This window comes from Rhinatrema bivittatum, chromosome 3, assembly GCF_901001135.1.
Source record: "Rhinatrema bivittatum chromosome 3, aRhiBiv1.1, whole genome shotgun sequence".
Classification (NCBI taxonomy): Eukaryota; Metazoa; Chordata; class Amphibia; order Gymnophiona; family Rhinatrematidae; genus Rhinatrema; species Rhinatrema bivittatum.
This window is the reverse complement of record NC_042617.1, coordinates 25,811,843-25,825,558: the sequence shown is the minus strand read 5'-3', so window position 1 is coordinate 25,825,558 and position 13,716 is coordinate 25,811,843. Positions and strand designations below refer to the sequence as shown.

The following is a 13,716-nucleotide window of genomic DNA, read 5'->3' as shown; positions in this document are numbered from 1 at the left end:
CATGGATGATTTTAATGATAGGTTACAAATTTTTACTAATAAGTCTGAAATTTCATTTTTTTAGTTCCTTCTGAACTCTGGGGTGTATACCATCCGGTCCAGGTGATTTACCTCTCTTCAGTTTGTCAATCAGGTCTCCCACATCTTCTAGATTCACCGTGATTTGATTCAGTCCATCTGAATCATTACCCATGAAAACCTTCTCCAGTACGGGTACCTCCCCAAGATCCTTTTCAGTAAACACCGAAGCAAAGAAATCATTTCATCTTTCCATGATGGCCTTATCTTCTCTAAGTGCACCTTAACCCCTTGATCATCTAATGGTCCAACTGACTCCCTCACAGGCTTTCTGCTTCGGATATATTTTAAAAAGGTTTTACTGTGAGTTTTTGCCTCTATGGCAATGTTTGTAGTTAGTTTCGTTTTCTCAGAAATTATGTCATCTTGTGCTGGTTGATTCTCTGGTAAGCTTAGTTATCATAGTACTTCATAGTGCTAGTGACACGTTTGCAGGATATATGCAATTCACTATTATTACAGTCTGCACGGCTTTCCCAAGCATGTCGTCTCAGATCGGGACGCTCAGTTTACTGCCAAATATTGGCACTCTCTTTGCTGGAAATTGAACATTACATTGGACTACACCACTGCCTACCATCCACAAGCCAATGGCCGGTCAGAGTGGACTAACCGGACCTTAAAAGCCTTCTTGAGGGCCTATGAAAATGATCGACAGGACAGTTGGGCTGCCCTCCTCCCATGGGCGGAATTCTCCCATAACTCCAATATTAGCTCTGCCACAGGATCATCACCATTCCAAATTGTGTACGGGAGACAGACTTCTCCTCCATTGCCACTCCCATTGTCCATTCCTTCCCCAGCAGCTCAACAAAGCACTTATGAGCTTCAGGAACTCTGGATTCATATGGAGGAGATGCTTTGGAAAGCAGCTCAAAGAGCCAAGAAAGCAACGGAGTAGCTACTTGCCTTGATGTTCCTGGTTCCTAGTCCGGCTTCTGTTCCAGTGCCTTGTCTTTATGTTCCTGGTTCCTTCCTGTGTCTTCAGAGTTCCTGCGTTCCTGTCTTGTGGTCTCTCGTCTGTCTTCAATGTCTTCCTACTGTTCTGCCCTGCCTCCTTCCCTCTGGATTGACTTCTCGGCTTGACCTTGCTTCGAATTCCAGCTTGTCTTCGTTTGAATTCCTGGCTTGACTTTGGACTGCTTCTCAACCATGTTGACTTCTTACTTATTTACTTATTTAATTCTTTTCTATACCGACATTCATGACGCCTGTCATATCACATCGGTTCACATCGAACAAGGGTAAATTAACATTAACTTAATCGTAGCTAGGAAGCTACTAATAGAGTTAAGAGAAGAGGTGAGTTACAATGAACGAGGGTTACTGAAACTTGGAGGATGGAAGAGAGTAAGAAGAGAGGAGAGATTTAACCAGCTGCACGCACAGATGAATTCACCAACCACCACAGGTAAAGAAGTCACACCGCCAGAAGTGACGGTCAAGACCATTGTACTTCTATCTGCTCCAACTCGCTTTTCAGAGGAAGTTTGGAAATGTAGGGGATTTATCAACCAATGTTGCATGCACTTTTCTCTGCAACCTAATCATTTTCCTACATCTTGTCTTATCTGGACGGAAGAGCGTTGGCTTGGGCCTCTTCGCTGTGGGAGCGCGATGATCCTATTCTACATGATCTTGCCGGGTTCCTTGAACTGTTCAGATCAGTTTTTGATGACCCTGCCCAGCATATTACTGCAGGATCTTCGCTGGTTCACCTGAAGTAAGGTAGTAAACCTTTATCAGACTTTGCCATAGAATTCAAGATACTGGCGACTGAATTACATTGGGACCCTAAATGCCTGAGGAGCGTATTCTCTGAGGGATTGAACTCTCGTTTGAAAGATGAGCTGGCAGCTCACGAAATGCCCGAGACCCTGGCTGAACTGGTGAAGTTGGCAACAAAGATTGATCGCCGACTGCGTGACAATGTTCAAGAGACCAAGACTCCCAGAAGGCTGGGCAGAGGGCTTGTCCCTTGGCCGGCGGTGCCATGATTTGTGCGTATGGAGTGGGTCAAACTCGTCTGTGCGCGTAGGTGCGCGTGCCGGGAGGCTTAGTTGTGAGTTCCGGTTGCGCCGGCGATGTGCATGCGGGGTGCACGCGCAGGCTACCACTTTTTGCGCCTGGGCGAGATGTGCGCGCCGCTGTGCGCACCGACCAATTTATGCACTCGGGTCGTTTATGCGTGCCGCTGTGCACACGGCCCAGATGCATGCGCCGCTGTGCACAGGGCTCAGTTGTGCGGACAATACGGCGATCAAGGGGGGGAAATGGCGCAGATGACCATGCGGGAAAGATGGCGACTCCATCTTCCATCTTCTTCCTGCCTTGTGACCTCTGCTTGCTCCTCGTCTTGCTGTACTCCTCCTGCCCTTGACCTCAGTCTGCTCTCGACTCTGCTGTCTGCTACCTGCCCTGACTTCTACTTGGACCTACTTTGTTTTCTTCCTGCTGACCACTACTTCTTCTGCGATGGATTCTTCTCTTCATAGAGACCTGCGCCTAAGACCAGCCAGCCTCGATACCTGAGGGCTCAACCTAAGCGGTATTGGTGAAGTTCCTATTGGCCTCTGCTCTAGCCAACTCCACATGCTGATGGTGAAGACCTGCAGGGCTTCTCCCTGTAAGTAGCATCAATCTCACCTCGATCCAAGAATCCACTTCTGTAACATGGTGCTGACTTGGCCCTTGGAATCTCCAGGGAAATGGCCTTAGAAGTTTAAAAATAGTTGAGGCCCCAGGTGGAAGAGCAATATTAGTGTTGCAGTGGCTGTGTGCCATGCTTATGGTGAGCCGTGAGAATGTGGGAAGCTCCACACAGTTCATGAGGAGCAGCCCAGGAGGTTTCGGAGGTGGTGGCAAAGGGCGGCGAAGAAAACAGCTGATTGAGCTACCACTAGTGCTCCCATAGTCCCACTCAGCTGTAGGACTGCAGTGGTGAGTTTTTTGATTGATGTCTCCTCTCTCAGAATTAAGCAATGACAGCCTTGAGGAAGCTGCCATTGCAGTATCTAGGAATCTGAAGGTGTTGGGAACCTTGGGAAAGCTCCCGGCTTGATCCTGTGGTGCAGGCCATGACCACTGACATCACTGATGATGTCATTGGGGTCGTGAGGTCGTGGATCTGAGGCCAAACAAACAAACTTAAAATTAAAGCAATACAAAATAAAATTCTAAAAAAAGGCCCAATTTAGGAGGGGAACCCTAGGGGAGGCTCCTCATAACGTTTGGTTCACCAAGAAGCACTTTGGTAATCTGGCACAATAGTCATTAAAAGCTCAATTGAAATACAAATTAAAATAAAATTGTAGTCTTGTTAATGAAGTGTGGGGACCTGATCCGAACCAGTGTTTAGCATTAAAAGTTCATTTTTAGGGTGAATTATGACCAATTTTTCACGGAGCACAATTAGGGCATAAAAAGGGACAAATCACCTCAGGAAAATTTGGGATATGGTGGTGAATATCTAAGGAGGTGTTAAAAATACCTATGGGATTCATATTTATTTATCGGATTTTTATATTCCATGTTTCGGCACTTCAAAGCAGATTACGTTCAGGTACTGTAGTTATTTCTCTGTCCCCAGAGGGTTCACGATTTTGCAGGGTCATTCATCAAAATGCGTTAGGGCTCTAACACCTGCGATAACGCAAGCATTATTTATGACATCACAAGCTAAGTATGCAAATTTCAAAAATATATTCAAGTGGGTGGAATTTGGGAGGAGTTTGGGCAGAGTAAATGGAAATGAGAAGTGCTAACACTGCGTGCGATAGCACAATGCATGTATTATACACGCTATCGCAGGATATAACACTGGAAATAAAAACAGGATTTTTAACAAATCCCATTTCAGAGAGGGGGGAGGAGTGGAGAGGAATATGAGGAGAGATTGAAGAATCTAAATATGTACACCCTGGAGGAAAGGAGGAGCAGAGATGATATGATACAGATTTTCAGATACTTGAAAGGTTTTAATGATCCAAAGACAACGACATACCTTTTCTGTAGGAAAAAAATCAGCAGAACCAGGGGTCACGATTTGAAGCTCCAGGGATGAAGACTCAGAACCAATGTCAGGAAGTATTTCTTCACGGAGATGGTGGTGGATGCCTGGAATGCCCTTCCGGAGGAAGTGGTGAAGACCAGAACTGTGAAGGACTTCAAAGGGGTGTGGGATAAACACTGTGGATCCATAAAGTCTAGAGGACATGAATGAAGAGTGGGTGGCTCGCAGAAATGACGGCTACTACCTGGAGATAATACCCTTATTCAATAAACATACACACGGTTAATGCGACTCCAACATTGCTCTAAGACTCCAACATTGCTCTAAGACTCCAACATTGCTCTAAGCTTCAATAGCAAGAGGAAATGTGGAAAAAAGGATTTGCATTCACAAAAAAGTGGGGAGTAGCTTGCTTGTTACGGCGGTTACTACCCTAAACCAAATAAGCCTGATTCTTCACTTTCAATGCATATCCAGCATAGCTCTCTGCTTCAACGGCAGGGGAGAAAGACTGATACTTCACGCATATCCAGCATTGCTCTCTGCTTCAACGGCAGGGGAGAAAGTCTGATACTTCACGCGTATCCAGCATTGCTCTCTGCTTCAACGGCAGGGGAGAAAGTCTGATACTTCACGCGTATCCAGCATAGCTCTCTGCTTCAACGGCAGGGGAGAGAAAGTCTGATACTTCACTTTCAATGCATATCCAGCATAACTCTCTGCTTCAACAGCAGGGGGAATGAAGAAAAGTGGATCTATATACAGACAACAACCAACAAGTACTGAATTACATAGTCTGGGTAAACAAATAAGCATGGGTGTAGCTTGCTTATTGCGGCGGTTACTACCCCTAACTAATTAAGCTAGATATTTCACTTAGATGCAGCTCCAACACTGCTCTCTACATTAATGGTGGGGGTGAATGGGAAATAGAACCAAAAGGTTACTAAGAGCCAAGAGTAACAGATAAGTATGAGAAAAAAAATTGTGAAACTTGCTGGGCAGACTGGATAGGCTGTTTGGTCTTCTTCTGCCATCATTTCTATGTTTCTATGAGATAGAGAGAGAAAGAGAGCCAGAGTCTCTGGGGTGGCATACATATTAGTCAACGATATATACCACTGAAGGAGAGTCAATTAATAACTTGAGGTGAGGTCTTTTAATGCTGGTCTAGGGTTTGGGGGCAGTTTTACATACACAATCAGAGGTACAAACAGCACAGTACACATCTGTGAAGATTTGATGTGATTTGGAGTATGGAAAAGTACACAAAGATTAGATTTCTACATTGTACTCTCAACGTAGTTTGATGCACTCTACCTAGATGCCAGATAGAAAGGTACTTCTGAAGGTGCATGTAAAGACCACCCACAAAACTTCACCTCGAGTTACTAGTTGACCCTCTTATAGTAATATAAATAGGAGATAATAGGAGAGCCTTATAAAGAGTCTCTCTCCCTCCCTGCAAACTGTTGAATCTAGGTCTAAGTTTGTACCTGAGGCAATGGAGAGTAAAGTGACTTGCCCAAGGTCACAGTGGGATTTGAACTCTTGGTCACCCTGAACCAGGGAGATGTTGAGCATCGGTACTTTTGGGGTGTATCTGGTTGACATTTATGGATTTCTGGGGGATGTAGGATACCTGTGGGTGATATTTGAGTGAGGTAGAATTAATTTGAACCAATTTTGGGTTTTGAAATAGGGCTCTCTGGATAATTTTGGATTCTATCTTAAAGGGTTTATTCATATTCATTTTGAATCTCTGGCGCTGAACTTGAAAAAAAAAAAAAAAAAAGAAGGTCCATCAGTGCAGAAAGAAGAAAAACTCAGAATGGAATGTTCATCAGAAGCTGGCAATTTAATAAGCTGGTGTAATTATATATTTTTGATTGAAAGTGCAGTAATGATTAGTTAACTTGTTTAGAAGAAAAGTTTAAAGTTATTAAAATATTTTTCACATCATATCAACCTGTGCCAGGAGGTTTATGAGTGAAGCTATGGGTATTAAGTAAGGAATTTAGGTGAGGGCAAGAACTATTTCCTTAATGACATCAGCAGAGTAGGAATCTCAGTGAGAAAAGGAAGAGTCAATGACAGTTTAGAGCTGCCTGGAGAGCTGCACTGGAAGTGACAAGAAGGGTGCTGTGTAAATGTGCTCACTGAGGCCTAGAAATTATGAAAAACACAAAAAATTAGTGAGGAAAAATTTCTATTAGTGTGAGAGTGTGTGTGTGTGTAAGAAAGTGTTTATACTAAATAGAAACCTGAAAAAGGGTAAGGAAATAGTTAAGAGTAAAAAATTAGCTGATCTGTGAAGATTTATTAGCTTACATAGGCAGCTAAGTATAAGGAATTGAGTGAAAGGATATAAAATACAATTTAAGATCCTTTTTGTCACAAAGGGTTGGTCATGAATTAAAGCTCAAATATCTGTTTGGGATAAAAGTCCTGCGATAGTAGACTCATTCAGAAGGTGATTTCTTAACCAAGATTGGCTTTATTAAAACTGGTTGAGCTGTGATTACAGTTCAGTTACTTGCCAATTAATACCAGCTTTTCCCTGGGCTGAGTTAAATGGTTATTTCCTTCCAGAAAGGAGTTTGGAGGAAATAAAAATAAATTCAGCTGTTCGAAGGAAAGCCACATCTGTTGTCATTGAGGTAAAGTGATATTATTCAAATAAGAATTGCTTATAAGAAACAGATGAATTCATCCCTTATACTGGAGAAGTAGAGAAGCCCTGATCATGAGGGGTGAGAGTGGATGAATGTATACTTTGAACACAGGAAGTCTTATACTGACAAACCTGTTTACAATTGCCTCAAGTCTCATCGTTACAGTTCACAGTCGGTTATCCCCTGACTCATATCACTCATTTGTCTCATTCTCACATCTCACAGTCACATCTATAGTTACAGTTTCATCATCTCAAATCTCAGTGCTCATCTCCCAGCATGTACTCCTTATGTTTTAGGATAGGGAAATATAATTATCCTTTAATTTAGCTAGTACATTAAGCTTACGAACCTACACTGAGGGCTACATTTAGATCCTGGAAGCATACTCATTTGCAGGAAGACAGTCTCTCTTTTTCATTTGATAAAGTCAGGATAGTAGGTACATTTTTTGGAGTCTGGAGATGACGTGAATAAGTGTAAGAAAGAGTTCCTGTCTTCGATATCGAGCAACAAAAGCAAGAGTCATTCCTCAGCTCCTGAAGCTTCTCTTCTTTGGGATTATTTATATTCATCACATGCAAACCGCGTGCATGAGCTCCTCCCACCAGCTGCTCTGTTGAAGGAGTTCAAAGATAAGTGTGCATACAAACAAACGGGCAGAGATTTAAACATAGCACTTAAATAGTAAGATTTATTAAGGACAAGCAAAGACATAGAATAGAAGAATTGAAAGAGTACACGCACAAGACAGACATAAGATAAGTAGTATAGCATAGAACCAAAGATACTTAACCTGTAACAAAAAACAGTTCTTGTTTTGATTGTTTCTTCTGAGAGCTCTGAAAGATATAAAGGAATACTAACGAATCAGTTCTTCAGATTAGAAAAAAGCAGAACAGAGCTAATGTAACAGAAAAGGAAAACAGAAAATGTACTTATCTGATAATTTCACTAGTTTCAAGAAGGAACTGGTTCCAAGGTTAATATACCTAAATGAAAAGTGTATGGAATTGTTGATATTACTGTTAAAGTTTATTTAAAGTTTTAGCTGGATGCTTAAGAGCATTTTGTCTTACATTGTTTATGCAATAGACTTGAAAAATGACTTAAATGTTTTGAATGGAATATCACTTACAGTGATTTCGTAATCTATTGCACATTGACTTGCTGCCTGCTTAATAATCTTTGAAAATAACATTTGTTAACTTTTCTTGACATGTCAGTTTTATTTATTTTTATTTATTTTAAACAGTGAATTTACCTTGGGCACAACATCTAACAAAACTTTTTCAATTTATGAATCTCTAAAGCCCGAAGCCAGTGGCTACCAATGTGACCGTGAAAGAAATAGTTTTCATCGCCAGGTGTTTACAAATGTGTTACCCCTGGGGGAATCCAACACAACTGCGCATCACAGAATTTGTGCAGAATTCCAGACCACCCATGCAAAATTTTACACTTAGCTTGCAGATTTCAGTGGAGGGGATGAGAAGGCAGTGGTCAAATGCTCACTGACGCTAGCTGGAACAGAAGGAAGGTGATTGCATTGGCTTAATGGGGGCTGAAAGAGGGAGAAGACCTTCTATTTCAGTGCTGGTGGCTTCTTCTCAACAATGCAGGTGCCACCTTCTTCCATTCACTCTTTAGCAGCAAACAGCTGATAGGGTTGGCAGCAGCCTTCTCGTTCTCTGTTGCAAACCCTACTTGTCTAAGGGCTAACATATTTGTATCTTCTACAAATCCGTTCACCTGAAATGTAATTGTCCCTTCCAGGATTTCTGACAGCCAGGGTTTATTGGAAACGGCGTAGATTAGCAAGATCGTCTGTATATAGCCCTTGCTTTTTAAAAGCAGGCTGATAATTGCATCTTTCAATATAGAAATTGAGGAATTTGTAATACAGAGTAACCAATCACTTACTATATCCTTGACCTCTTCAATCAAAAATGTTGGACCAGTGTCGAGAGGACAGAAGGTAGAACCGGTTTAATAATATTGATCCTAAATCCCCCAGGCATGGGCAATCCAAACACCAGCGTCTCCTCCCCCATTTTATCACAGTTCTCCTGGGAAAGCTCTATACATGATTTCAAGACTGGCAGCCATAAAAGGGAATTAATTGTGGCAAATAGCTCTTTAGTTGGATTTTCCGCATGATTGATCTGTCTTGAATAATAATCCTTTTTGACACTTGGATTTTGTCCAAGTGTTCTACACAAAAGTGCTGACAGGCTTATTTATCAGCAATAAATTCTGGTTCCAAGTATTGTAAAAGAACGATAGTGCAAAAGCCGATAGGCTTCACCACAAAGTAAAAATGTAAAACTTTCCAGCAACTGGAGTTTCTAGTGGAAGTAGAGATTTCTTTTTTTTTTTTTTTTGAGTGGTAGTTTCAGTCCACCCCCAAAAGGGTGGGCATTTGCTGTAAGATTAGAAACATGACTCCATGACTGGGGAGCTAGAGGAAGGTGAGTGGGCACGCTCTGGGCTCCAGGTGAGCAGAAGATAGATTTGCCTTTTTTTCTCCACTGACAGAGTGCATTTGCTTTCTCATATTGGTGGGCATAAGTTCCAGGAGCAGCTCTGAGCAAACTGCTCGGGAAAATCGCTTTCACAAGTGGAAAGTAGCTTAGTGGTTAGCATGGTGGGCTATAAACTAGAGTTCAAATCCCACCACCACTCCTTGTGATGTTGCACAAGTCACTTTACCCTCTGTTGCCTCAGGTACAAACTTAGGGGGTGATGCATCAAGCCACGTTAGTGCTCTGACCCATGGTGTATGACACAATATTTTGTATCTCCCCACCCAGATACCCTCCCTATGATTACAATGACCTTTGCATGCAATTTGCATGCATGAAGAATGCAAATGCATGCAAAGAAGGTCAGTACTAGTTGACTTAATGTAAATATTTTATCACGGCCGACCGAGAAGGTGGTCAGCCATGATAAAATAACACCTGTTTGAAATGCGTTAGATGTTAGGCGGGAGGCCCGGCGCCCTAACGCGGGTCCTGAGGATCCTGCCGCACATTTAAAGTGGCAGGGGAAAAAAAAAGTTGCAGCAAACAGGGAGGTTGAGCCAGCATCAGTGCTGACCCCTGTCTCCACCCAGGGTCACCAGCCAAGGTGGCCCCAATTCCCCCAAAATGTTAAAAAAAAAAAAAAAAACCAACCCAAAATCCCTGTCCTCCCCCTTTCCTACTTCCCCAAAGCTAAAAAATAAAATATGGGCCCTACCCCCCACCCCCGCATGTGACAGTGATGGCCCCAGCTCCCCATGGGACAGTGACAGACTCCTCCCCCATCCCCCAGTTGACAACAGATTGGCTGAGGCAAGGTCAGATGCAAGGGTGCACCCGGCCTCATTGCAGGATCTGTTTTTAGGTCGGGGGGGGGGGGGAGTGAGGGCCAGGGCACTACTTTTTATTTTCCTTTCGGGGCGGGGTGAGGCTTGGGACTTTTTTTTTTTTTTTTCACAATCCGGGGGTGTGGGGGGGGGCGGGGTAGAGGGTATGGACTTTCAGGGTCCGTCAGTGCCACTTGGAGGTGAGAGGTGGGGATATGGTCCTTCCGGGGGATCTCTATCACTTGAGGAGGGTGGGGGTAGGGCAGCAGGCAGGGCCACATTTTATGTTTTAGCTTTTGAGAGGGAGGCCGGGGCCCCATCACCATACAGTTCTTTTTTTTTTTTTTTTTACATTTTGGCGGAGTTGGGGCTACCTCGACAGGCCAGCCCCGGGTTGAGACAGGGGGTCAGCACTGATGCCCACTTAACCTCCCCGTTTGCACATGACTTTATTTTTCGGACCAGCAGTCCAGTGAGGTTGGGCTGCCATCGCATTAAAGGGCCACTTGCCGTGCCTTTTTTTTGTTTGTTTTTGGCTTGTAGTGTTCGGCCATGAGACAAAAGAACGTGCAATGCTTTTTTGGGGGGAGGGGCTCCACTATCATGGTGATATCCCCCTAAAATAGTGGGACCCCTATTGTGAAAAAACATTGCGCCTTAGTGCATTCAGGGTTTAGATTGTGAGCCCTCTGGGGTCAGGGAAACATCCACAGTATCTGAATGCAATCCGCTTTGCAGTGGTGAAAAGCAGAATATAAATAAATAAAGTCGGGAGGGCGGGAGAAGGAGACTCATCTGGGAGGCTGAGTGCAACTAACCAGGTATTGGGATACCAGTTGTCAATGAGAGAAGAGGATTTGAAGTTCCAGGAGGAGGTCCTAATTTCTGCACTTATTGCTCAGGTTTTCTGCTAAAATTTACTTCTTGTGGTTTATTGTTCTCTTCTTACTGAGACTGTCTACCAGTTGGATACTGTTTGCCCGTATTTTTCCTACTTTTGTGCTGTTTTACTTGATTTATACCATAATAAAAGTATTGATTTCTTTTAGAACCCAAGACTGTGAGTTGGGATCCCCTTGGCTCTAACAGCTCTAGCTGTTCCCCACTTAAGAATTGTAATCTTGAATTGCAACCAATGTTTTCCCTATTCTGCAGCCTCTGAAGATGGCCCCTTGCCTGTTTCAGGGAATGCCCCGAGAAATGGAACTTACATAGAAACATAGAAATGACGGCAGAAGAAGACCAAACGGCCCATCTAGTCTGCCCAGCAAGCTTCACACATTTTTTCTCTCATACTTATCTGTTTCTCTTAGCTCTTGGTTCTATTTCCCTTCCACCCCCACCATTAATGTAGAGAGCAGTGATGGAGCTGCATCCAAGTGAAATATCTAGCTTGATTAGTTAGGGGTAGTAGGGGTAGTAACCGCCGCAATAAGCAAGCTACACCCATGCTTATTTGTTTTACCCAGACTATGTTATACAGCCCTTATTGGTTGTTTTTCTTCTCCCCTGCCGTTGAAGCAGAGAGCTATGCTGGATATGCGTGAAGTATCAGTTTTTCTTCTCCCCTGCCATTGAAGCAGAGAGCTATGCTGGAAATGCGTGATGTATCAGTCTTTCTCCCATGCCGTTGAAGCAGAGAGCCATGCTGGATATGCATCGAAAGTGAAGTATCAGGCACATTTGGTTTGGGGTAGTAACCGCCGTAACAAGCCAGCTACTCCCCGCTCTGTGAGTGCGAATCCTTTTTTCTTCTCCCCTGCCGTTGAAGCTATGCTTCAACGGCAGAGGAACTGCATGGGTTGTGGACTTAGCTGTTATTATTAATGCAAATGTGCTCAGAAAAGTATGAAATGCAAAATCAAAAATGGGTGCCTTGTACACTCAGAAGAAGGGAAGAGCTTGCCTCTTGTTTATGCTAATGAGTTCTGGGGTGTGGCTCTGGGAGGAGTGAGGTCCATAGCTCCAACCTGGCAGATGTGGGCCAGGTGAAAGGAGTCTGCCGTAAAAGAGCTGTAAGCTGTGCAATATATACAGTTTTGCCATAAAAATATTAAATTGCTGAGCACTAAATAGCCCTGCCCGTTGGCTTCATTTTTTTTTCTGGCATGCTTTTCCAGCCTTAGTTTTACCTCTTTGCATGTATACACTTACTCTATAGCTCAGCATCTTTTTTTCATCCAGCAGTTTCTTCTTCTTTGTACTTCCAGCTCAACTGGAACAAGAGCTGGAATTACCCAGGGATTTTTTCCCCCTATTTTATATCCTCTCAACACACCCAGTTTGGTCATTGCAGCAATGGCTTTGGCCCAGGGGCCACGCACCAGGGTTCCTTCCACAACCCTACAATACCAGACTTCGAATCTGGCCACTAGGTGGTCACCCTTAAAAGATGAATGTGATTCCCTTTCCTTCTCCCTACTCCCTGGGGGCTGTGAATGCTACTGCCACAGCATCCCCCAACCTCAGCAGCAAAACACCCAACTTGGGAATCAAACCCGGGATCATTCACTTGGCAGAGTACAACACTGCCACTGAGCCACCGCACCAGCCCGTGTTCTGGTTTTACATAGAAACAGAGAAATTTTATGGCAGAAAAAAGATCACATGGCTTATCTAGTCTGCCCATCCATACAACTATTCAGCTCTACAATTCCTACCACTCTGTCAGAGGTCCCCTGTGCTTGTCCCGTGCTTTCTTGAATTCAGATACTGTCTTTGTCTCCATCATCTCCACTGGGAGGCTGTTCGGCACATCTACCACCCTCTCTGTAAAGTAGTATATCCTTAGATTACTCTTAAGCCTTCCCCCTTTCACTCTCATGAGCCTTCTTTCCAGAGTTGCCTTTCCATTGAAAGAGAACTGCCTCCTGTGCATTGATATTTCTGAGGTATTTGAGAGATATTTGAATGTCTCTATCATATCTCCCCTATCTCGCCTTTACTCTAGGATATACTTGTTTAGATTTTTAAGTCTTTCCCATATGCTTTACAGTGAAGACCACTAACCATTTTAATAGCCTCCCTCTGGAAAGACGCCATCCTGTTTATATCCTTTTGAAGGTGCGGTCTCTAGAACTGTATTCTAATTGAGGTCTTACCAGGGACTTATTAAGTAGGATAAAAACAGAACTGGAGTAGCCTGCTTTTCTAATAAACCTTCCAACCCCATGAATGCCAGACCTTTCAGAAAATTTACAGCCAATATAATTTTCCCCATCTCCTCTTTGGCTCCATGAGTTGGGTTAAGCATGGCCTAAGAGACCCCAAAATGTGTTGCAGCCAGTCTACGCATTCTTCATGTTATTATTCATTATAATTATCTTGATTTTATTGTCTTCAGCATCTGTTCACGTATTGAAAGAATCTGTCTCTTCTGCTGCAGGAGACCTTCCCATTGGCTTCCACTGTTCATTTGAAGAAGGAGATTGTGGATGGACGCTGGGTTCACCTGCCTCAAATGTTTCCCACTGGCAGAGAGCAATCCCCGAGTGCAGCCAGTTTGGCTTTTCAGCAGGTAAGCAGTGAAATCAGGTGTACATGAGGATGCAAGAGATTTTAAGTAAATGCTAACATGTTAAAGTTTTGCAATGCAAATG

General features: G+C 43.4%; 1 protein-coding gene across 1 annotated transcript in view; it reads left to right on the top strand.

The window, feature by feature from the left end:
- Positions 1 to 13,716, top strand: part of LOC115088476 (ALK tyrosine kinase receptor-like) — an 837,313-nt gene that overhangs the window by 797,662 nt on the left and 25,935 nt on the right. Inside the window, exon 7 of the mRNA XM_029596749.1 lies at positions 13,503 to 13,634. Coding sequence (XP_029452609.1) covers positions 13,503 to 13,634 — 132 coding nt within the window. The remainder of the gene's footprint in view (positions 1 to 13,502; positions 13,635 to 13,716) is intronic.